This window comes from Thalia democratica, chromosome 3, assembly GCF_965202585.1.
Source record: "Thalia democratica chromosome 3, ktThaDemo2.hap1.1, whole genome shotgun sequence".
Lineage (NCBI taxonomy): Eukaryota > Metazoa > Chordata > Thaliacea > Salpida > Salpidae > Thalia > Thalia democratica.
Genome location: NC_139167.1, coordinates 10,458,743 through 10,486,550, shown reverse-complemented (window position 1 = coordinate 10,486,550; position 27,808 = coordinate 10,458,743). Strand labels below are relative to the sequence as shown.

The window sequence follows — 27,808 nt, the reverse complement described above, 5'->3', positions numbered from 1 at the left end:
TAAATATGAAGTACCAAAAGTAATTCCAGTGTTTAAAAACACTAGAATCAAAATTATTTTTTCGTTAAATTTTTTAAACTTTAATTTTATTTTTATTTTTTAGGTGTAAAAATATAATTAAAGTTTTCATTTGCTATTCGGAATGTAAATAGCCTTCTTAATTAAAGTCACAGAAAATTAAATATAATTAAAATTACAACTTATGTTTAATATGTGGGCTAGCGATGTTGGTGACCCAACATCTAAAGCCTCAGTTGGGTCAGGATGACTTACTGTGGGCAGATAGTCAACCTGACCTTTTTGTTCATACTTCTCATTTATATTATTGTAGTTGGACATATTAACTATACACTACTTAATGCTACTTTATATAAATCAGACAAGACAGTTTTAAGTGATGAATCTTTTATATAAAACACAAAAAGAAATAATAGCACATACAAAACTATAAATTACTATGACAAACTTTTTAGAAACTACAATGTATTTAAATCTCTTTAAAAGACTTTAAACAATAAACTAAAAATTAAATAAAACTTTTAGTAAAGAAGAAACTGTAAAAGAATAAACTATTAACTATAAACCTGGCTTAAATATTAAAACAATTAAATACCAGTTAAAATATTCACTTTTAACACAAAACAATACTTACAATACACAATCACAAATCAATACAAGGTAGTTCCAGCTGCAAACCACTAACTGACTGCTTACACATAAGCTGTCTGTCACGCCTTGACGCACCGTTGCATCAGTATTTAGTTTCAACATTACATCAGATGACTCTCATTGGCTCGTGCATTGAAGCGTATCTGACTCTCTAACACAATGACAATGCAAGGAATTTTGCACTGTCATTACAAATAAAACATTTTATACAATATAAATTCAAAAAACTTAAAAAATATTAAAGTTTTAGCTTGAAAAATTTAGACATTCTAAGAAATAATATAAGTTAAATCTTCAATATTAGCATGATTAAAGATTTCTAAGCGAGAAATTAATTTAATGCAAACAACTGATTTCTTGAAATTAATAAGAATATCAAATATCAATATAATTAATTATATTCTATTTACAATTTCGATTTAAGGTCAGCCAAATTTTCTTATTTTAATCAAAAACTGATTTAAATATAAAATACTGTTGTAATGCATTGTTAGTGCAACCCTGATACTAAGTCTCGAATATCAACATGAAACTATACGACCAATCATTCTCAACGAATCTCTAATTGTAAAGCACTTATTATTAAGTTTAAAAATGCATTGTCATGTTGCGACTTAAGGAAACTAATTTTGTTTTTGATAACTGGTTTTCTATCACATTAAGGTTGTTAGTCCACAAGTTGTGTATTTGGCTTTGAGTAGTGAATTAAGTTCACTTATAGCTACTTTGATTTGAATTTGTTGCTTGTAGGGATACAAGTTCTATAACTGCCTTTGAATAGTGAAATCAGTTAACTTACAACTTATTTACATTTGTATTTCTTGCTTGTTGGAACACAAATCCTGAATTTAGCTTTAAACAGTTGAATTGGAACTCAGTAGCGAGTTTCCAGTTCAAAATAAAATATAATTTTTAAATGCTGATTTCTACAATTTTAATAGGACTGATACTGGTTCAAACTATTACACTGCTAACTTTTTATACTTGACTAATTTCATATTTTCTAAAGATGTAAACATTTTATTACCCTCTACCAAAGCTACCCTCTATAAAAACTCATCAGTTTTGTGGTGGTCAATAATGTGGCTTTATTACTACCTTGATTAAATTAAAAACATTAATATAACATTGTTAGCATTAATTCATATATATGAGATTCGGTTTTTGAAAAGCAAATTTTTCTTAAAAAAAATCAAATTTTATTTTCAAAACGAAAAAAAATTAACTAAAAATGTTTAAAGGTAACTTCAAGTTTTTGTAAAACTAGTTAAAACGTTCCCACTAAAATGTCGAAAACGAAATTTTGTGTTCTATAAGTGTTTAATTAGTTGTTTTTAACTTTTATTTGAAAAAAATTCACAATGAAAAAAACTTTTTTTTTATATAAGCAAAGTTAATATTGTAGAAAATTTTCTATGTGTTATACTGTTAGTTCTGTACGAACTAATTAACATCTCATTGTACAAGCTTTTTTTTACATTCAAGCAATAAGATCAAAATCTGGTTTTAGTTTTAATGAAACAATAATAGCGATCATAGATCATTAATACTAACTATTTGTTTTTAAAAAAATATTTAAAGTTTAACAAACAACATGCATAATACTAATATGAAGTCACTGTATAGTAAATAAACTTTAGGAAGTTATTTTTGTTCTGATGAACCTAATTAAATAAAATTAAAGAAAGATAATTAAATGTAAATTTTTCATTAAAAAAGTACTTTGAAACTTGTTGTTATATTGATGAGTATTATATTAATTCAACTGGTTAAAAAAGTTGCTAGCTGGCTTATTATAGTTTTTATTTCTAAAAAACTTGTTATTTGACTAAAACTACTACAAATATACTGGACTTAAAATTCAACAAATGCAAAACATAAGTAAGGTATAAAGATTTAATAGATTTTATGTATTTAAATCAATAATTAAAAAAAAATCAATTATGTGTCAAATTTATGTTAGGTTAATTAATGATTTTTTTTTTTAATATTATTAATTTTTTAAATAAAACACCTAATGACGTCATTTAGTCTAACCAGCAAATGTTAGTTTTATAAAACAAGATTAATATCAAAAAAATGAATACCAAAACATGTTTGTAAGTAGTATTGTTTGAAAACACAGTGAACCTTTGAGTCGCAGTAATGCGAAAAAAATTAAAAGAAAACTAAGCAGTATACGTGAACACTTTCACTACTTAACAATATCATGTTACAAATTAATTTTTGTAGTAAATATATAAAAGCTTTTCATTTTGCAAACATGTTTTGTACTAATAAATAAAATGTGAGAATTTTTTTTTCTATTTGTTTCTTTTATATATAAACATAGTTTCCACAAATTAATCAACTTTGCTTTAATGTTTTATTAATTTTAAGACTGATATGTAAAATAACAGTTATTACAATTTTTAATTTACGTACTCGTTTTCTATGAAACAAACAACAAAATTAAGTTGCTAAGTAACGCCATTAAAACATTAAAAGTTAATTAATTAGTTTTATAGTAACGGAACTAAGTATAGTTCATTAATATTGTACGTTTTGTAAAAAGTCTGTTTATTAAATTATAACTAATAAACTATTTATGTTATTTGTTTTACAATAAATTGATTCAAACAAAACAAACTGTTAATTTGTAAGAACTCTTAAAACTAAAAAAAGTATATTTTAAGCAAAACTGCATTGTGCAATGTACTGTAACAAAGTAAAAAAAAATTTTTGGTAATCGATTATTAAAACTAATATTAGGTTTCCTTTCAATTTACAAAACTTTTGGCCTAAACTAGTGTTAAATTTTTTAAGCTAGTCTAATCGTGTCAAATGTTTTGTTTTATTAAAATAACCACAATGGTTTTAGTTTAAACTATATCTAAACCAACTAAGAATATTAATACTAATTATTATAACATGCTTTGTTTATATTAGCGACCATGTTTGAGAGCTTTTTTTTCTTTCAAGTACTAAATGTAATATACTATTGCTTGAAGCCATGTTTGTTTAACTTATTTGAAATAACTTATATTTTGAAACACTAGTATATATCGTCTCCATTTGCTAGTATTTTGCAAATTTCACGAAATAAAGTATTAAAAAGCTACACTTTTAATTTTGTTAAGAATTTTAGTATAGAGGTAATATTTGTTTATTATTTACATCTTGTTTTAGATAGAAACTAAAAGCTTGGTTCGATCTTAATTTATATATACAGTTTTACCTTTTTGTTCAATACAAACTTTAAAATTTGCTTAATGTTAATTTCTCGCTTAAAATACTTTCAATATATTTGAATTAAAAGTTAGAGTATTTGCTGCGTTAAAAATGTTAAGTTCTTTAAACTTAATGAGTTTTTGTAAAATTAAGCTATGATTGTATTTGTTTTTGCTTAATTTGTTGTTTAAGATTTGTTTACAAATGTATTTTTTGATCAAAAGTTAGATTAGAATTTTTATTTAATCTGAATGATTGGTTTTATCTTAATAAATATCAAATGATTTACGTCACAGTTACAAAATTAAATCGTTTAAGTAGATATATGTTTTAGGCAAAAAGGTAAACTCGAATAAATAAATATAAAAAGCATAAATATAGACATTTTAATCAAGTTGATTAAGTTTTTATATCCAACATTTGTATACAACATCCAAAAATAGAAAAAAACAAAATAAATTTTTATAACATTTTCTACACACTAGTACATTACATAATAGAAAAATGTTAAAAAAAACTATATATTTCTTTTAATTAACTGTTTTTTGTCACATTACTGTGAATTTAAAAATTTAAACTTTTAAAAGTCTTTTATCACTTAAACTTGCTTTAGTAAAGTTATGCTTTTTAACTAAACAAAATTGTATTAAAATAGTGTTTGCTAGTTAGGCTGAATGACGTCATTAAATGATTTAGAATCAATTTATAAGACAAAACTAAACTGATAGAGACAATTGATTCAAAATTAAACTTTATTTAAGCAATATTTTGTTTTTTTTTTCTATAAATAAAAAGTGTTAAGTTATATTGAATTGCAACAAAGTTAAGCAGCTAAATAGTTTTTACACAACTAAGTTATGCACTACAGTTATCTTCTATAAGTTATATTCTATAGAATTTGTTGATTTTTAACTGCTACTCTAATCGTTTTAGTTTTATTCAAACATTAAGATTTTTTTAAAATAAAATATTCTATTGAGCTATCTAAATTTAAGCAGGTATATTAACACAATAATGTTAAATAAACCAGCAATTAGCAATACAAATTAAATTTTATTTAAAATTATATATTTTGTTTCAATTTATGTTTATTACTAAAAAAACTATACTTAGAAACTGATATATTGAAACTTCATATTAATATCAAGCTTGTTGATTCTTTAGTTTTAAATATATTGTTTGAACTAAAAAATACTAATAGTTATAGGTTATAATCATAAGTTACTATATCTATTTGACTAAAACTAGACTATGACCTAATTGCTAAAAGATTGCAATCCTAATTGCATCTTGTTGTATGTAAAGTTAATAAGGTTTTCTAGAACTAGTAGTAAAACAAATTAAACTTTACTGTAAAATTTATTTTTAATCAGTTAAAAAAAAAGGTGTATAAAGTGTAAACTTTCTAATCAAAGTGTTTAAAACTATTATAAAAACACATAATAAACCTACTTTATAAAAATAATTGACTGCTTGATATATACGTTTAAACTAGTCTCATAAAAATTAAAAGTTACTTGTAAAGGTTATAGATTACCTTTTATATTTAAATGATTAACTTTATAAAAAAAATCTGTAAGTTTTGAAACACCAATAAATAATAGTTTGCCATTTAGTATTCACAAACCAAATCTCATAATATAAATTTCACGAACTTGTTGCTTTAGTATAAGTTGTGTTTTTACTTTTAGTAACTAACGTGTACTAAATGTTTTAATTTTATATTTTAAAACTGGATTACTTTCGTTCGACATTTATGAGAGAATTATAAAAACAACAATTCTTTGCAGAATATTTATTACTCGCTTATAAAATCTTTAACTGTGCAAAATCAAATATTTACAGATTTTTCTAATTCTAGAACGTTAACCTATTTAAAATATATTCCTCTAAGCTTACTGTTATCATTCTAAAACTTATATGGATAATATATTATATAAAACCATTGTTTTACTTAATCAAAAAAAAAAAACAAGTCGCATGCGTAGGACTAATGTTTTTAAAAAATGTGTTAAACCAAACTTATAAAAACATAGTAAGCTAGATTATCACATAGTACGAATCAACATTTTGAGCAACAAAATTTAGCTGGTATAATGTTTCAATGAGAATATTTAAAAAATTTAAGAAATGCAAAAAAGTGTTTTTTAAATTTCAGATTTACAACAAATTTATTTACATGTTTTATACTTACAACAACTTTCTGCTGCATTCTGAAGAGTTTAGTAAAAGAAAATAAAAACATAACAACAACCTATGTTTATTAATATGAAATTAGAGTAAATTTTAAAGAAAAATATTTACTTTAACAAATAATTAAGTAACACTTTTATTAAAGTAAAAAGCATGAAAGGCTGACTTACTTTTATTATACCATAGAAAAAACTTTAATAAATGGTAAACTTTAATATTAGTGTTGGTTTACTACGAACTATATAAAATATATTATAACTTTGCAAATGGTAGATAACAAAATAAAATATTTTCTTGCGATTAAAAAGCAGTTAATGTAATTTGGTTGCAACTTTTCAAAGTTACTACATTTTTGATAACCATATGACAGTGGCTTAAAATATAATAAAGAAAATTTTTAAATTTTAAGTTAAATTTTTTATATAAATTTAATTTAAACGACATTTAATGCTAAAACTTTTTGACGTCACTAAGAGCCTTGATTTTTTTAAAAATCTATATAAATTATTCTTATAAGCTTTCTAAATTAGCAAGTTTTTTAGTTTTTTTCTAAATAAGTCTTTTATGCGAATATATTTTCAAAATTTTGTTTGTTTTCTTATTTGTTAGCTTAGGAACATACACTTTTTTAACTAAACTATTTTAGTTCAGATATATAAAAATTGTATTTGTTAAGTTTAAATTAACTTTTTCTTTATTTTTTATACAAAGAAACATAATGATGTTTTTACTGATAAACTGTAGCTTATTTTAGAGTTATATTTTAAGCTATAATTATAACCATCATGGTAAAATTAGTTCAAGTATTTATAGGTCATTAACAGTGACTAATTATATTTTAAAGTTTTTAATTTCTTAGCTTAATCCATGATATATAATGAAATCTTAAGTATTGCATAAATTATTAGTATATTTATATAACTATGACTTTGAATAACTGACACACAATCACTTCTCTTCAAAGTTTAGAATTAAGTTAAGGACTTGAACATTGAAAATAAAACATTAAAACTTCTTCTTATAAGTCATTCAGTATAATGGAGTACTTGTCTCAAAAACTTGCATGTGTTGAAAAACATTAGATCAAACAAACTAAAATACATTATTCTCAAAATACATAAGTATAACAAATTTTTGCTAATTATATAATAACTTATATATTTTACCACTTAAAAAGTAACGTTGATTTAAAAACTATACATAAAAATAAAAAAACTATTGTTTGATAAGTAATTTTAAGTTAATGATATAAAAACGAGTCTTAAGACTCATAAGTTGCTTGACAACAATAACTAAAAGCCACCTAAACTGATTACAAGGATTATTTATTTACCTTAAAGTGCTGTCCTATTCATTAGTAAATTATTAACATTGTTAAAAAAAAAAGTGATTTAGATACAAAATGAATAAGTTTGTGAACAATTTTCTTACTATTCTCTATCAAAACTAAAGTTTGTATAATTATTTAAATATTTATGAAATATAAAAAATCTAAATTTTATTTTTATTTTGAACTTAAAACAATATCTGAAAAACAGAACAGTCTTGCTGTATAAAGAAATACTAGAATTTTTACATATTAGACTAAACAAACTTCTTAAATAGAAATCAATTAATTTTAACATAAAAACTCTAATGATAATTGTCAAATCAAAATCGAACATTTATAACAGTGTAAGTGTTTTTGGATTAAAAACGAAGCATCTTAAGTTTGCTGGATATAACTGAAATGCTGTATAACATTTATTCAAACTATATATTTCTATTTATCATCAGTTCGGTCCAATAGCTTTAGATAGTTCTTTTTTGTAACCAAAATTGCATTTATAAAAAAGATTTTAAATAACCATGTAAGTAAGTCTAAGTGCTTATTTAATAATAACAAAATAATTTTAACTATTCTAAATTCGTATATATCTAATTAATAATAATCATTTTATTTTAATTACATTTATATAAATTTGATTAATATTTTATTAAATCACGAGCGACATTTACTTTCTCATAATACACTTGTTTAATTTTCTATTTTATTATAGCCAACTGAATCAGATTAAGATATTTCTCTTTATGCGTATTTAAATATCTTAATGACTTTTTGTTAATAGTTTTTAATTAAACAGCATTTTATGCGAAAAATCTAAACACCTGTTGTTTTTTATATTCTAAAATTAGGAAAACCGTTTTATGATAAAAAATTACAAATATTTGTTATTATAAGCTGACTTTAATTTTATTCCAGTATACTTAATAATTTAATTTATCTTCCTTTAGTTATGATAACTGTGCTTTGTTTTAATATTTTTGTTATTAATTTGTATATTTTATCTAAGTAAGGTTTTGTTTCAAATTTATGTTTTTTTCAAATTAATTTAAAAATATATATATAAACGAAAAAACTTTTTTTTTCACGATCATTAGTATTTTACACGTGGGTGATGTTGTTGTAACAAAAAAAAAAAAAAAAAATTTTGATAACTTATAAAATTTAACACAACTTATAGAGTAGATTAAAAAAAATAAAATGCTTTATTAGTACTAATAAAAGTGTAACTTAAGTGTACTAATTAAATAAATAGAGCATCAATGTAAATTCAACGGATTAAACAAATTTTAAAAGAAAATCTTTTTAGATTTGTTGTTTCAAGCAGAAACTAAAGATATTTCATGACTATGGTTCTTACTAAAGTAACGCTTTAAAAATTATCTGAACGCATACTTTTGAAAATAAATAATCATAACTGTTATGTTTTATGATATAATAATTTAAAACCGGCAAATAAAAATTTATTTGAACTTCTATATAAAAAATTTCGTCTAATTCCGTTAATAATAGTCTATTGAAATACACAAATTTTAAAATGCAGTTCATTTTAATAAATCTATTTTATTACACTTAAATTTACTTAAAATACTGACGTTTTGTAGTTTTGTTTAAGTTTCAATTACGATTAAAATATATCAATAACTCATATAAATAAGATTATTTTTCAACTTAAAAAGTAAGTACACAGGTAATTTTAAACAACAACAGTGGCTGTAAATTTAAAGTTAAATAAGTATCATTAAGTTATAAAAATATATACTTTTGTAATCCACCTCTTTATAGTCTCATTATATTTTCTACAAATGATAAAAACTAGACAAAATATAAATATCAAATACCATAGTTTTAGCTAAACTTATCAAAATAAACAGCTTTTTAACAAATTTTTTAAGCAAGTATAACTTAGTAAGACCAAAAAATACATACTGATATCGTAAATTTTTAATTTTCAATTCCAGTATAACCCTTTAAAGGCTTAGTTTTTTCTATAGATGATAATAAATAGATAGATAAGTAATTTTAAACATATTTTTAGCAAGATTTATTCAGATATGAAATTTCTTAACAAACTTTTAATTCAAACATGACTCAGTTAACTAAAAAAAGTTTTATCACATATTGTATCCATTATTAAATTTTTACTCAAAAGACTCTGTAAGAAAAACATATGGTATAACTAGACTGGTCGTTATAATAGGATTTAAGCAAAGCTTTCGTAAGTAAAAAACCAAATAGTTTCAACAAAAAATGTTTAATGTTTAGAAACTTATTAAAATATTGTCACATAAGTGTGATTAAAATTTTTCCCACCTATTACTAACATATTGAGAAATTTGTAATATCTTTTTATAATATTAATTAAACTAAGTTTGCGGTGCGAAGTTATATGACGTCAATGCAGCTTAATTAACACTAAACTTTTATGCAAAACGTTTTAGAAGGTCTTTTATAAGGCAACTAGGTAACAACATCAACCTTCATTAAAATGATTTTATTAATGAAATGAAAATTAATTTTTCAGAAAATAATCTTAAAATATCTTTAACAAGTTAGTTTAAACATTTTTAATATTACCAACATATATTTAATAACTTAGCACAAAGTGGTTAAGAAGTTTACAACGGGTTTTAAAAACGGTTATAATGTGTATTTTTGAAAAAACCTTAATTTTATTCTACAAACTATACTCATTTAAAATTTTATTACTAATTGTTTTATAAACAACATTTAATTAATAGTCTTTTATTTTGGGTTTCATTTTGATAGTACAAGAGTGATAGATGACTTAATAAACAAGAACTCTACTTTATCTGAAGTATTAGTTGATCAAAAATCTTTTTGTTACTATTCTGTAGTTTATTAACTTTGTTTAAATCAACATATAAGCCAAACATCTTTACTTTGCTTTTATTATTAGCATGCTAATAAAAGTGGTTTTAAACTTAAAAGCTACAAAAATTGACCCTGAATTTCATAATTCATAATAGAAAAGTTTTTTTAATACAAGTATTAAAACTATGCATTAATTGTATTTTATATTTTTTAGGTGAATATAAACGACATCACATGAAAAATAAACTAAAGTTTAATAGATTTGAGTTTTCAGATTTTTCTGACCCAAATTAATTAATTAACGCTCATCAGTAAGATTTAGTTCGTTGAATATTTATACAATTTTTTTTGTAGTTTAAACATAAACAAAGTACTGTAATATGTACATCAAACTAAAAAGTTGAATAGTTTAAAGTATAAAAAGATTCGTTTTATCGCTTTATTTTCATTTTAAGAAGTTTGTTATGTTTTTAAATAGCCATTTTGACATAAATCTTCAAAAAAAATTTATTGAATTAATCTAATAATACAATAAAGGAAAATGTTTTTTAAATATAAATTACAGTTATAGTGTGAGTCTCTATTATTTGTCAAACATTTGTAAACTATAGAAGTTACCAAGCTGAAAAATAAATTCATAAAAGTATATAGTTTTGCGATTTTAAGCTACATGTGTAAATAATGGGTAAGTGTAAAATCTGCACGAGCGGACAAAATTGCACGAAAAGATTAAGTTCCACTAAAACACTTTTGTACTAATGATCTCTTTTTCACAAAGACCATTTTGCACGAGCGACAATTTTGCACAGAGACATTTTTGCACGGGTTAGATTTTGCGTTTTACTTTTAAATTTTATTTTTACTATCACTGCTACCCTTAACCCTTAACCACGGTCGGTAGTGTTCTTTTATGTTGTTATTGATTTAATTTTGTTTATTTTTTTTATTAATTTTGATATGTTTTTAACTAGTTAGTTTTTATTATTTTACTATCACCATAACCCCTATCCCTCGATAATTTTGTAGGTAAATCTAAGTGACGTTACTGAGAGATTTTGTAAATATCTAATTCACATGGTTATAACAACACGTATTTTCTTTAATTTTATTAAGTTTAAAAAATTGATAAGATACTTATACTAACTATACTAACCATATTTAATATAACATTTTATTTTGTATGGAATAAAATGTGCTACCTATTTTATTTATTTCATAATATATTTTTTTTGCATTTATTCTTTCATATTTAGTTAAAATATAAGTATTTACAAAAGCCATGGCCTGCAAAGAACTTTCATACTAAATAAAGGAAGTAAAAAATAAAGTAAATAAAATTTGTATATTATGTTTAAGAAGTATAAAATCGAATATAGATTAAATTTTAACGACTCCAATATCATCTCAGATTAAGACTAAATAAGTTATAAATAACTCAATTTTAACTAAAACATATAAGAAACGGATGAAATTTTTAATAATTTATATATGAAATTACAGTAAAAAATATTTTGTTTTATTAAACTATTTAGTATTGTTTATAAAACCTAGTTAACATATTGATTCAATCTTAGCCATTATAAATCGTAAACCAGCTCAAATATTACTGTATAAAATTGTCAAGTAAGTAACAAACTTTTATGCATATATTCATTATTAAAAACTATTTAAGTAATTAGAAATAAGAACATATGTCATTGTTTACAATTTTCAGATGTCTGCTTCTACTTAATCTATCTAAAAATCTTCTATGACAAACATTACATCCAAAAGGTCTATCTCCAGTGTGAATTCTAATGTGAACATTTAGACTTGATTTCTGTGAAAATTTCTTCTTGCAAACTTCACACTGATGAGGCTTTTCTTTAGTCTGAGTAAACATATGACGTATTAGACCACTACTTTGAGTAAATATCTTATCGCAAACATCACACTGAAAATCTTTCTTACCTCTATGTATCAACATGTGTCTTGTCAAGTTGCATTTCTGAGTAAAACATTTATCACATTGTTCACATTTGATAGTTTTTCATCAGTGTGAACTATTGCATGTTGTTTTAGTGTACTTCTTAGTGAAAAATATCTTTTGCAAACATCGCATTGATAAATTTTTAAACAAGAATGAGTAAGTGGATGTGTTTTTAAATTACTTTTCTGTGTAAAATTTTTATCACAAACTTCACAACTGTAGGGTCTTTCTCCAGTATGAATTCTTTTGTGAACAACCAATGTTGATTTCAATTTAAAACATTTCCAACAAGTTACACAAACATGCTTTTTATCATCGACTGACATTTTCGTTGTATTAATAATACAAAATAATCCTAAATTTTTAATAAGAAATGTTTCATTTTTCATACTACGATTTATTTAAACAAGTCATTTATGAAACAAAAAAAAATTGAAATTTTTTACATCAGTATAAAATTTAACTTTTAAATTTATTATTTTAGAACAGTAATTAGCTTAACACCATAAAATATAAATCTCTCTATTATACACTCAACTATATGTAACTGAAAATATCCAAAAAAGTTATTAGTAAATTTTGTTTTAAATAATATTATATTAAATTTTATGAAAAAAATACTGTTCTACTTTTAGTTTTTTCAACATGCTTATCATACTAAATAAAGTTTGTAAAACGATTAATGTCACTTTTTTAATAAGTTCTTAAAACATTAAATACAATGGTTACTTCAGAAGACTTATTAACATATCCATCGAAGATGTTAAAGTTATAAATACTAAAACTAAATTATTGAATTTGATAAAAAAAAACTGTAATTTTTGATTAGTAAACGACAAATTGAATAGAAAAAAATAATTATTGTAATAACATAAAAATTGTTTTATTTAAACATAACTGTTTGTTATTTTAAAACGCTTAAAATTCTTTGGCACGAACTACCTAGGAATTTTTATCTCTAATAACAGTAAAATAACTAAGGGATTATGGTATTATTTTAAAACATAAAGCATAATTATAATTTCAGACAGTTTATAATTTGACCACTAATAAGATTATCAAACTGCAATTCTGTAATAAAAAATACTAAGTTGACAAACTATGCGAAAACTACTGAAAATAATAATAAATCATATGAAAAAGATATAGTAAAATATGTTTTTTATGTTTTAGTTGTTATATGATGGGTAATTAGGTGGCTGTACAGAAATTATAAATAAGTATGTATACAGTTTAGTAAGCCTTTTTCAAAATTAGATAACGCAAACTTTATTTTGTTTTAATATTGTTTTATTGTATTTTGCTTAGAACTGTATTATGTTTATTACAAAAATAGATTTGTACAATAAAGGTCTATTTTTATAAACTATAAAGTATAGTAAACGTGATCATACGTCTTTGGTTAAAAATTAATATTAATGTAGAAAAATTTAATTACATAATATAAAAGGTATATTTCAGTATATGCTATCACTAATAAAACCATCAAAATAAGAAATAATTATCAAATAATCCTAAAAAATAATTAAAAACTTATTTTGGGTAATTCACAACGTTTTTGAGCAATGAATATATTTGCAAAGTTTTATCATAAAAACTCGTCCAAGTAATGCGGACATTGAAAAATAAGTCGTTTTTTATTTATTTATGGATTTTATTTTATGGTAATTAATCTTTTTAGAATGCATAAATACATGTAATAATATATAGTTGGTGTTATTTTTCACACGTTTAATAATAATTCATTCAAAATAGTATTTATCATGCTTTTCGTTTATATTCCATAATTTATTTGATAATTATGTGTAATAATAATCAGGCAACAACAAGCTTACATTTTAACGAAAAAAGCAATTATAGCATTCGGATTTTTCAACTGTATCAAAATATTCTTAAACTCAAATCTAAACAAAATAAGTATTTTAGCATTTGCAATGAAGATTTTACACATTGCTTATAATAATTGAAATAATAATACGATCATCATTAAAAAAACTAAAATATATAGTTTTGTTTTTAAAATAATTAAACAATATTTAATGATAGAAATCTAAAAGAATATTTTAGAAGTATAATTTAGGAATAGATTTACTCTATTAGAATTCGAAATGTAAATTAAATTTTTTTTTCTTAAATTGAAGATTCTATATTTTACTTTAAAATAGAATACTATAAAATTTACAATCTAACATACAGTTATACAAGTAAAAATACGAATTTCAATTATTTTATAATCTTTATTGAAATATACACATGTGCAAATGATTTTTTAAGTTAACCATCAAGGCGTTTAAAATATTATTATAATTATTTTAACATGTAATTCTTTAAACAAATATAAAATAACTTCAATGACTCTAACGTACCGCATATAAACACTAAATAAGTTCTTTATAAAATCAGTATTACCTAGAAGATAAAAACAAAAAGATGTAAATATTGAAAAACATATTGTATAAAGTTAAGTTAAGGAAACATTTTGTTTTACTTAAATGTTTTAGTTTTGAAAATTTAAAAACCTAATTAAGATATTAATTAAAACTTAGGCAATATAATTCATATATCTTCTCACAAAATATTATATAGAATAGCAATTTATAAATTTTCGAATTAGTAAAAAACTTTTTAACAATATTTTTCTCTTTAGATAAATATCAAGTCATTAAAAGTAAGCCCTTTTGTCATTGTTTATAAATTTTTAAATGACTGTCTCTTTGTGAACTTTGTGCAATTCTTCTTCCACAAACATCACATCCAAATGGTCTATCTCCAGTATGTATTCTAATGTGAGTGTTTAAATTTGATTTCTGAGAAAACGTCTTCTTACATGTTTTACATTTATGAGGCTTTTCTTTTGTGTGGGTCTACATGTGTTGATTTACATAAAATATTTGAGCAAACTTCTTTTTACAAAAATCACACTGAAAATTTTTCTTACCACTATGTATCAACATGTGTCTTTTCAAGCTAGTATTTTGTGTAAAACTTTTATTACATTGTTCACATTTAAATGGTTTATTGTCAGTATGAACAATTGCATGATGTTTTAGATTATGCCTATGTGAAAAGCATCTTTTACAAACATCACATTGATAAATTTTCAAACCAGAATGAGTAAGTTGATGTCTTGTCAAATTACTTTTCTGTGTAAAACTTTTGTCAAAAAAATCACAAATGTAAGGTTTCTCTCCTGAATGAACTCTTTTGTGAAGAGCCAATGCTGATTTCAACTTAAACATTTCCCACAAGTTACACATACATACTTTTTTTCATCGATTGACATTATGTAATGCTTTACAATCCTAAACTCATAACATTTGTTTTAAATTATTTGCCTGAAGTCATATGAGTGTTAAAAACATTTTGTGTAAAATCGTATTTTTTTTTAAAACAATTTTATTATCAATTTTAGTATTGGTATAAGAAAAAAAAAAGATACTGGTGTAGCTCAAAATAAAAGTATTAAGACTTAATTCATTGAATTCAATAGTTTTAACAACATTTAGCCGAATTGCTTTTATCAATTGAAGTTGTGAATTACTTTTGACTTTAACATTTTTTCTAATCATTCAACTTTTGAAATAATAACAGTTTACTTGAATTATTTAATTGAAAAATAAAAATTTTTAAACAAAAATATACTTCAAACTTTAAAAAATGTTTTAATAAAATATAAGCTGTGTTACTTTTTTTGAAATTAAATATATTTGTTTAAATGATCAAAGTAAAATAATTTGTGACACACGTTGTTATATCTTTTTGTAGAAGTTAAGCTTTAAACTTCAAAAAAATATTTCAAATAACTGTTTTATTGGATTTCACTTAAAAAATTAAGTTAAATACTTATATTTTTCAAAACAAAGTAAACTATACTTTTACAAAATATGGTAACATACTAGTTTAATAAACTTTTAAGATATTTTATAGAATATTTAGAATATCTTAAAAAACTTACATATAAAACCCTTCAACATAACATGGTTATGAGTACTTTGACTGAAGTTATGAAATTGATAAGAAAATTAAGTTTTATACTGGTATGAAAAAATATTGAGCAGAATAAATGTATTATTGTTTGATTAGAATGGTGCCTTAAAACTTATTTTAATTCAAATATGAATGTTTATTATTTTATGACTTTTATAACTCTAGAGGACAAATTTACTAGAAAAAGTTTTAACGGAAATAAAAATTTAGTGACTATTGTACTTTAAAATGCATTTGCACACTATCAATTAGCATCAAAAAGCATTAGCTTTTTATTAATTTCTTTTATTGTTTTAGCCAATAAAATTTTCACATTAATTGCTATAAAATATATTAATAGTTAGTTTTATTATTAAATAACTTTTACAAGTAATAGTCATTTAGAAAATTTTATAAGTCAAAAGCTAATTTAATCAATTGTTTAATGAACAAAAAAATGAATAAAATTTTTACGTAAATTTATCGAATTTATTTCAAGTATTTATAAAATAAAACTTTTAAAAGATGACAAAAGCTGGTTTTAAAGTTAAGAAAAAATTTGAAGTAACAAATATAAATAAAACCTGTTATGAAAAATAAATAAATATTTACTAAAACATTATGTTCTGATTATAAGAAAGTAAACAACTAACTTATAAAATTACATATTTCATTTTAAAACAACTTAATTTTTTAGATAGTGAGTCATAAAAAATCAGTACTCAGTAGAGTTTGAATTATAAATTTAGTTTAAGCTACAATTTTTCAAAATAAAACGTTTACAATTTACTTATTTTCTTCAAAAAGTTGTATTTTTATACATTAAAGGTTAGATTAAAACAAATAACGATATAACATTTCAATTTGGTAGTGTATGTTTAATAAAACATGCCACTGTAGTAAAGTTGAAGAACTAAGTTTTACTACTTGAAAATTGAACTGTTTAATTGAATTGATAAACTATTTAGGCATACTTATATCTTTGTTTTGCTTTTTTAAATAAGTGTACAGTTAAAACATAAACATTAATTAAAATGACTACGAAACTAAAGTTTTTACTTTGTTAAATTTCGCCACAAAGTCCAACTTTTTAAATCGGTTAAATTAATTGCTTATAAACGGTTCATATTCTTTGTAGATCCAAATGTTTTTAGAGCTTAAAAGATGCATATAACCGTTATAAAAATTTAAATTTAACAATTTAACTAATAACTTGAACTAAAAATAGTTGACTTGTTTTATTTTTGAATTTGTGACTGTAAATAATATTTAAATGCAAGAGACTAGATTTCGATTTTCAAATAAACTCTTGGTAAGCCACGGTTTTGTGGTAAAAATTTTTCTAAAACAAGTTCAATAACATTTTTAAAACCTAATTAATTCTTTTCATTAAAGTAATTTACAGTGTGTAACAAAAAAACACCTGTAAGTCAAAACTGTGTTTATTTATTTTTTTTTTTTGAAATTAAAAAAAAAAAAAACTCTAAAACTGATAGTACGTCAACTGTATTCATAGGATAAACGTCTAGGGAAAAATTATAAGATACTTTACTTAACACTTGTTTAATTTATATTTTATATTTCAAGTTACAGTAGTGACGTCATATTGTTTCATTAACAATCGCTAATAATAACTTAAATTATAAAACAAAACGATTTAGTAAATGATTATGGTTTTGCCATAGTGAGTATTTTAAGCTACAAAGTGTGGCTACTATTAATCTGAATTGTAAATTTTAAAATATATTTATCTTATGAGGGATTTCATGTTTAATAAATGATTATTATATTAAAACGTACATTAGTTATGTCTCACATAAAAACAGTTTAGACAAAAAAGTAAACTTTTTAAAATAATCATTATTAATTAAATTAAAAAATGTTATTTTTTTGCTACACTGACAGTCGGATAGTTGTGGGTCTTTGAATTTTACAATCGGGCATATTTGTATATGGTATTTAAAATTGACATAAATAACAGTACTCAAAAGTTTTATGCTTTCAAGTAACCAGACGAAATTATTGTACATCAAATATCAAAACATTGTGAAGATAATATTATAAAATGCTTACCCGATAAATAATTTCAAAAAACGATTAACAGCAAATAGCACGAAGACACTTTTACACATGAGACATTTTTGTACAAAACACTTTTGCACAAAGCAACTTTTAAACGAAGAGTATTTTTAGCAAAAAAGGTCATTTTACCTAAAAGCAAATCAAAAATAAACTTAAAAAAGAATAAAATAAAAAAACAACAAAAAACTTAAAAACTAAAAGATAGCTTTTTAAAAAAAAGAAAAAAATAAGGGTTAAGAGTCACAGTGATAGTAAAAATAAATAAAAACGAAAAAAAAAATAAATAAAATAAATTTAAAAAAATAAACCCGTTCAAAAGTGTCTTTTTGCAACAATGCCCCTTCGTACATAATAAACTTCTTGCAACAGCGTCTTCTCGCAAAAGTGACCCTTCATGAGAATTTGAAATCTACCCATTTTTAATATTTATCAATTTATGTCTTAATTAAAATCGATTTTATATTTTCTAATTACTTGTACAGTATTTATTTACAGTGTTTATACTTAGTATTTACACCATAGAATGGCAACCTTTCGGACAGTAATTTGTATAGAAACTTTTAAATAAAAACTAAACTGGTTACCTTATGTTTTAAACTTAGTTTAAACATTTAGTTACACTTATAAAAAACATATGTTTTTATTAACATATCGTGATGTCTTGTAAAAAGTATATTGAACAACAAAAATGATTTATTCTAAATATTAAGTGAGCGAACGTACCTTAATATCAAGTGATTATACACCTCATACACCACGGCCTAAGGTTTTATGTCTTATCAAGGATCTTTATTCAAAAACAAAAAAACTAAAATAAAATGGTTAAAAAAAATTTATCCGATATTTGAAATAAGATAACCCCAAAATGGTGGATTACAGTAAACAATTAAACACTTTCATGAATTTCAAATTTAAAACAGGAACTACTAAGTTCTTTTTTTTAAATAAAAAACTTTTATAGGCTTTTAAAGTTTTCACAACAATATTTTAATTCTTATGAATTAATTCGAAATATTGTTTGAAAAAGTTTTACTAGTAAAAGAAACGATCCAACCTAACTAGTTTCAACATAAAAACAAAAAGTTGTCCCTATATTAGAGGTACAAAACTATGATAAAGTATCTAATTGTAGTTCGAAAACTACAATTTAATGAGAGTTAATAACACAGGTTTGAACAATTCGCAAGGTTTACAGCCACAAAGTTTGGCTGATAAAGAATTTAATTTATCTCCTTAAAAACAAACAAATGAAATACCACTATGACTGCATTTGTTAGTAAAAAATAAGAACTATGTAAAGAAATGAAATACTTTAATAATAAAAATATAATTTTTATGTGAAACGAATCGTTTTGAAATACTATCCAGCCTTGTTAAAATTATAACTAAAGTAATTTTATTTGCATTGTTTTTAGGCAAGAAAATTTCGTGAAGTTCAAAGCAATATGTTACAACTAAATTCAGTTTATATAAGACAAGTTTGCTAACATATTACACACTTAACACATCACAGAAAATTGTTGAATATACTTTACATTCACAGCAATCTGATTGTTTTATATTTACTGCTTAAAAACAAAGAAGAAAATAAAATACTATGAATAAATCTGTACCAATGATTTAAGCTATGTTAATATAATAAATTTGTGCAGTTTATAAAAAGATAAACTTTTAATATTACAAATGTTGTTAAAACTGTAATTAATATATCAAAATGTTTTATCAGCTACTATTTTATTAAGATATTTAGTATTACTTTACTATCATCAAATTTAAATTCACAATCAAATTCGATTGCTTTAAAATAATAGTAAAGAAAAACAGTAATAATTATACTTTAAAACAAGATTATAACAGTTAATAGTAGCTTTATGAAACAATCTACAAAAATTTAGTGAGAACAAAATTGTTCTTTTGAAAACTTTTTCAATGCTTTTAACTTAAAGGTTCCATCAGAAGTAATTTGTTACGAACTTGAACTTTATGACGTCATGTTGAATTAACAGTAAATATTTTGTTAATTTTAAAGCCAGACATTTGACCTATAAGTTTTAAACTCATAGAACTGCTATCATTAAATATTTGTTGCTCATATGAACAACTTGTTGAAAAATACTGTATAGATTAATGTTAGAACCATATTATGTAGAATTAGTAGTCAAGCAAAGTTTTACACTAACATTTTCCTTTTTTCTTTTTGTGATGACTAAGGAAAATACAACATTATATTCGAAAAGCTATAAAAATTATTTATAAGTAAAGAAAAATATAAACATATCAAATATTTCAGCACAAGATATATTATCTGACAAAGCTTAAAAAAATCTTAAGAACATAAAAATTTAAAAATATTAAAGCAAATAAAAAGTCAGCTATAAATTAAATTGTATGTTATGTTCAGTTTTATTAACAAAAGGCGTTGTTCTAATTTTTAAATGCTATGTCAAAATGATTTCGTGACATCAAAAATTAATAATTTGCTTTATTTAAAAAAAACAAAAAAATGTATTTTTAACGTTTAACAATTTATAAAACTTGATATATTGCATATAGTGTGACTTATTTTAATCCAAAGTACTGATTTGTTTACATCTGATTATTTCTCTTTTAGTTGTTTGTTTTAAAAGATAGTTTTTCTCTGAAAAATTAGAAAATTAAAAAAAGTAGTTCAAAATTTTTTCGTAACTAAAAATCTACTTTAAGTTTATTTTAATAGTAATAAATAATAGATAATAAATCGAGAAAAAAGTTTGATTGTACTACTTAATAGAGTAACTTATTAGTGGTAGATCGGCAACTAACCTATTACTAGCTATCAATAAAAAAATATTTTATTCTGTTTTTATTTTGTTTTTAAATGTATTGCGCTTGAAATAAAAACTATTCAAGCATTGTTTATTTACAAAATTATAGTAGCGACTCATAATTGACTTTAAAAATTGAATCACTTAATGATCTAAACTTCAAAAATTTACTAGAATTTATTATTCTTACTGTAGTTTAGGGCTTGCGAGATATAGATAATAACGTTAGAGATTGCTGTATTATTGTAGAATTACAATGGAAAAGTGTTTTCTTTTAAATATTTTTCACAATTTTCGGTATAAAACCTTCTGTTTCTTAGTTTTTTAATATTTTTTTTACTTCTAGAGTGTCACAAACTAGAATAAGTTTTTTCTATTACAACGTAAATTACTAAAAATTTTTGCTTACTGTTAATTTAGTCGTATTTCCATATTTCTTTTGTTAACAAAACTTTTTAAAATGTTTAGAAATTTAAACCTTTATCTAAAAATTACTATCAAAGTTAAATCACTATTATCATTGTGAATTAATAAGGCTTATAAAAGAATCTAATTTCTCTCTAGATGTTTAAAGGTTATTATTATTTTTTTTTTTAAATATTGCATTATCAAATTTATAAAAGTTTGTATAGTTTAAACATAATTTAAGCTTATTTAAGTTTTAATTGATGATAAATAATGAACTTAATCACACGACCAACAACAACAGCATCCGAGACGACTCGCGACCATCTTTATCCTTATAGGACTCATCAGGCAGCCATAGTGGAGAAAAACTACTACTGAAATTTAACTAAGCGGGCTCACACTGCACTGAAGCGAACGCATCTGGGTAAAGTTGAAAAAATTGACACAGCTTAATCATTCAAAACTCAGCGTTTCAGAAATAGTCAGCTCAAAATAAGATTATAATCTATGCTCGTTTGATCAGAATTCATTAAAACATTAGAATTCATACTGGAGATAGACCATTTGGATGTGATATTTGTGGAAGAAGATTTGCATGAAGTTTAAATAGGAATAAGCTTTTAGGAATTCATATCCTATGACAAAAGCTCTTATTTCTAATGACTTAAAATTTATCTTTTAATGATTATATTGTATAACAGTTTTTAACTTATTCGAAAATTTATCAACTGCTACTTTATATGTTGTTTTGTGAGATGATATATGATTTATTTAGGCAAAGTTTGAACTAATATTTTAATTAGGGTTCTAAATTATTTATGTATACAGAGCTTATATATTTCTTTAAAAGAAAATAGTTCTTTTATTTAACTTAATATGATATGTTTTTTTTGTATAGTTTCAAATGTTTCTATTATGAATGAATTTAACTTGTTTAGAACTTATTTAACTAGTTAACTCATTTTTAAAATAATTAATTGATAATTATAAACTCATTTAAATTTTAGGTATTTGCTTTTAAACTAAAGCTTAAACATTTTTTACAAAAGTATGCCTTGTTTGTCAATTTATCAAACTTCAAATAATAACATAAAACAACCTTAATTTGTGTATTTACTTTTATGAATGTATTTTAATCTAATATTTTTACTTACTCAATATAAACTGTCTACATATAAAAAATAATTTATACTTAATATAATACAGTAAATCTAGTAGCTAAACTAAATTTTAAAATAATTTTTTAGGACTGTTAACATTTCTAATGGTGATCAAACTAAATGCTTTTAATTTACGATCAAAAATTAAAAGTTTAAGTTTGTCATTTACATTTTTTATGAAATGCAAGTTAAATTATTAAAACTGGTAGGTTTTTTTGTTCATTAAGAGTATATGCAGCTTTTAAGCATATAAACTTTAAGAGCAAAGCAACGAACAAGAATTGTAAAATATTCTTAAATTTAGATTTTTAACAGTGAAACTGTGACAAAGTTTAGTAAAACAAAATAAGGATTATATTTTAGTAAGTATTTTTTATAAACATTATTGTACTAAAAACTAAATTAGTTCAAACAACTTGTTTAAAAATCTATTAAATTAAAATAGTACTGAACAGTATTTATTTAAAAATATTATTAATAAATTAATACTCTAAATAATTTATTAATTTCGAAATTATGTTTAATTTTCAGTAGCATAAGATTTTCTTTTCGAGATTCTTTCATTTTACTAACGTGTTGTATCGTATGAACAAGGAAAATTGAATTAAACGTTAAAAGACATATAACTATGATTTTGTTAAAAATAATATATGTTTAGTCATAATAGTAAACAAATAAAATGATTTAGCTGTTTAATAGCGTAAAGTTAGATATTGATTCTAAAATAAGAACTCAAAGCAGTTATCGCAAAGCATTACAATTTATTAAAATATTTGATGCTTTAAATTTAAATCATGACTAGGTTTTAAATGTGAATACAAAATTTTTAGTTAGTGAAAATCTTTTAATTGTTGATTTATTTACATATGCTCGAAAATAAAACTAATTATGCATTAATTTTATTTAGTTAATCATCTACTAAAGCTATTTTTTTTCAATTTTTCAAATTAGTAACAGTGTTTTCTATAGTATTTTTTTTAATAAAATTTCAATGTTCTTTTATGAATAATAGTTTTAAGTATAAACTTAGTTGACAACGAAAAAGTAAGTAAACACTTTTGTCAAAAAAAATATTTTAGAATCTTATCGAAAGTATTTAACAATAAGTATGCAATTGAAACGAAAAATAAACTTATTAAAAGTTAAAGTATTTTAACGAATGTTAGTAAATTGGTTTGTAGCCACGTTGTAGCTTAAAATATTCCTAGTGAAAAAGCGGTACCGTTGATACGTCTAGTTAAAAATTTATTTTGAAATATAATCCAAAAATTGTTAAACATAGAAACCTGACGTAACTTTTATATTTATCTACACTTATTATTACATTTATCTAAAATTCATATAAAATGTATCTAAATTATAAAAAATTACTATTATTTACTTTAAATCTTATATTTTTATGCACAATTTATTTTGTTTATTATAGTGAATTGAAACGATCTCAACTAAATTTGATTTATTTCACTGAACTAGGATAACTATAAAAATATCAAGTTTTGAGTTGTTAAATGAATTAGTGTAATGAACCTTTCTTTTTTTAATTTTTAATGTTAATTAATAATACTGTTTATTGCACACTAAACTTTTTTTTCAAAATATTTTGTATTATTTACTTATTAAAATTAATAGTTTAATTTAAGTTTAATATTAACAGATAACTTGCGATAAAATGATGACTCAATGTTGTAAGTAAATATTTTATTAATTTATTTTTAGTATATAAACTAAAGTTTGAATAGAACTGTTCAGACATGCCTCTAGTTCATTTTAAGTTACGAAACGTGTCTAACCAAAGATTAAGCCTTTAGCATACTATTTTTTTTCTGGTGTCAATATGTTATGCATGAAGATTAAATTAATTATTTATCTTGTAAGCCATATAAATTTTTAGAAATAAATTACTTTAAGAAACAATTGACATTTAATCAAAAATGTATTTGAACTTTGTTAACCTGTTGAAGATATACTATTCTTACTTATGAGTTTATTTTAAAGTGTTTTTAAATTTTTTTCTGTTTTGTACTAAGTACGCTTTTTAGGCACCGTTTAAATTGCATTAGCTAAGTAATAATACGGTACTTGTTTCTATAAAACTAAATAATATTTCAATATTTATTTGGTGAATAATAAAATAATAATATTCTTAAAAAAACAGCAATAAAACTTTTAAGACTATTTTTGGGTCCTTACATGATTCCAGCAATAAAAGTATCAACTTACTTTCATTCTTTTTGAGTCGTTTATATCTTTGGACTGCATAAAGATGTTTACAAATTTTTACAACATTTTTTTTAGCCATAGAATTTTCCTATTTGAAACTAGATTCTTTTTCAACTTAAAATAGTTTTATATACAGTCAGTACGTATTTCAATTTTACTTTAAGGTGTTGTTTAATAATTACCGTGCTTATAAATTGACAGTATTATCACGAAAGTTTAAGATTATTTATTATTAGAAACTTTTTTAAAAGTTTTGTAAGTAATAAATACAGTCTAATGTACTATAATATAATGTACAAAAGGGTTGCATGAATGTTTAATTATCTAATACAACTAAAGAGCTTTAAATGAAAATAGATTAAGTCTATTAACTGCAAACAGTAATGTTAAGTGTTTAATTTGAAGATAATGAAATAAACAGCCGAGTAGAAGGCTCAAATAAACTAATTTCAAATTTGATATATTTTAAAATAAAAGTAATTTAGATTAGGTAATTATGTTTACAAAAGTTATCTAGAATCTCCGAATAGGGTCGTAATTTTTTATACAATCTTTCTGACAAATGCTTTAACATAGTTGTAGTTTTTAGAAAGCACAACTTAAAAATATTTTTAAGAATATGTCCACATATGTCAAATACATAACACTATATACAGAAATCATTATTTATCTAGCTGAATTATTGATAAATTTTGTTAAGTCATTGTGGTCCGTCAAAATAAATTTAAACTATCCCTGCTGTTTCTCATTAATCAGCTTTTTTTTTGAATTTGTGATCAACGTTAACGTTTGCTAGGTAATTTAACTGACGTCAAAAACATTTAATTTAAAATTTTCAATTTAAAAAACTATATTTTATATATATTTTTGATTTAATTAATAAAATTGAACTTAAACCCGGTAAAACTAATAACTTTCAATATAATTTACGTAACAAGATTAATTCTATAAAAAAGTCTAATTAACTTTTTTATATTTGCAGACAAAACTAATAATTTGTATAAAATCAGTCCAAAAAATTATGGTAAGTTACTTTTAGACAATATCACAAAAAACTATAAAAAATGTACCAATAATCCGACTGATACGATAGATTCACAAAAACTTTTAAATAAAAACAATATTACTGGTAAACGTATACCTAAGTTAGAAAGATCGCAAGCGTATATAACAGTAAAGGATCATAAAGATAATTTTCCTGTAACAGTCAAGTGCAGATTAATAAGTAAAAGTAAAATGCATATTGGTAAAATATCTATACAAATTTTAACTAGTATAATTTTCCTCCGTTTAAGTACCCTCTCTTCGGATAAAAAGATATTTAACGAAATGGAATCACCGTACGAAAATGAATTAAAAAATCGAGGTTTTAAATGTAAATTAAAGTATGAAGAATTAGATGTAGATAAAAAACGCAAAAAACCGCGTAACCGACATATAATGTGGTATAATCCTCCATATTGCTCTTCAGTTAATATAAACTTAGCTAAAGAATTTTTAAAGCTAGTCGATAAATTTTCCCCGAAAGCCACTTTTATAACAAAATTTTTAATAGAAAGACAGTTAAAATTTCTTATAGTTGCATGAGTAATGTTAAAACTTTAATACAATCGCACAACAAAACAGTAAATTCAAACTTTAAAAATAGACATATCAAAGCTAATACATTTAATAATTCTAGTAATAAAGTTAGTAATAACGTAGATACGTACAATATTTCTAATTACACTAATCATATTAATAATAACAGTAATAATAAAAATAATAACCTTAATAATAGTAATAATAACAGTAATAATAATGATAATCCTAATAGTAAAAATTTTAATTATGGCAACAATAATGTAAATCATATTAAAACTTTAAACATTAAAGATATAAGCTGTAATGATAACTTTAATACTAATGATAATAAAAATATCCATATCAATAGTACTAATAATACTGTAGATTATAATAATCAACGTATAACTAGAAGTATTTCTAAAATGATAAAAGAAAACTTAGAACAAGTAAGTGATAAAAGCGCTAAAAGTATAAGCAAAATGGATAACAATAAAACTATAAATAAATATTCAAAACCAACTAACCCTAATAGTAATAAGTTAAGTAATATGCCTAAACCATGTAATTGCCGTATATTAAACAAAGATAATTGCCCATTAAAAGGTAATTGTTAAATAAAAAATGTAATTTATAAAGTTAAAGTTGAAAGTAAGGGCCCAGATAAAATTTATATCGGAAGTACAGCAGGTAGTTTCAAGGATAGATATGCTAACCATGAACATACTTTTAAAAATATAACTAAAAAACAAAGCACGCGTTTATCGGATTATGTCTGGAGCTTTTTTCACAGGTACGGTAAAAGGCCAAACATGGAGTGGAGTATTGTTTCAAAGATTAAACATGCATCCAACGGAGTAAGTAGAATTTGCCCAACTTTCAATACAGAAAGAGCAGTAATTGCAGCAGAAGATAAAGACCTACTTCTGAATAAGCGGCAAGATTTATCGAATATTTGTCCCCACAACCGACGATTCTACTTTAAATAACTCTGTCTACTTATGTACTAATTTATTTCACAACACTCACATTACAATTACATACACTTGCAAGCTCAATACTTCATGTTTTTAAGCTGTATAAATTATTGACCAATTTGTTAAATTTTTTATGACGTAATATTTCTGCACAACTCAATTTAAATTTCATTTTAAAAACTTGCCTATTCTTAGAGCTTTTTGAGGTTAGTGCCTACTTTTATTAAATTTGAATTTTTTGTAGACAAGTTTATAATTTTATGTTTTTATCCCAAACTTTGTTTTTAAACCATAAAGTTCATTTATAGTTACTACCTACATAAACACTATACATAATTTTACATGCTTTTTCTGCTTTTTTTTTAATGTTGTGTTAATATTTTATAGACTCCGTAGATCTGTTCTTAAATTTATTTGAGAGCAGTGAA

The 27,808-nt window shown here is 22.7% G+C and overlaps 2 protein-coding genes across 2 annotated transcripts in view; both read right to left on the bottom strand.

Moving 5' to 3' along the window:
* Positions 1–11,906: 11,906 nt before the first annotated feature.
* LOC145832084 (uncharacterized) lies at positions 11,907–12,526 on the bottom strand. Its single transcript, XM_082939444.1, has 2 exons — positions 12,326–12,526; positions 11,907–12,101 (listed from the first exon to the last, which is right to left on the bottom strand). Exons 1-2 carry the CDS (start codon positions 12,524–12,526, stop codon positions 11,907–11,909), a joined length of 396 nt encoding a protein of 131 aa, XP_082795570.1.
* Positions 12,527–14,881: 2,355 nt separating this feature from the next.
* The window catches only part of LOC145832083 (uncharacterized), a 192,157-nt gene continuing 179,230 nt past the window's right edge, over positions 14,882–27,808 (bottom strand). Inside the window, exons 3-4 of the mRNA XM_082939443.1 lie at positions 15,284–15,420; positions 14,882–15,064 (exon numbers count right to left, since the gene is read on the bottom strand). Of these exons, the coding sequence (XP_082795569.1) occupies positions 14,882–15,064; positions 15,284–15,420 (320 nt within the window). The remainder of the gene's footprint in view (positions 15,065–15,283; positions 15,421–27,808) is intronic.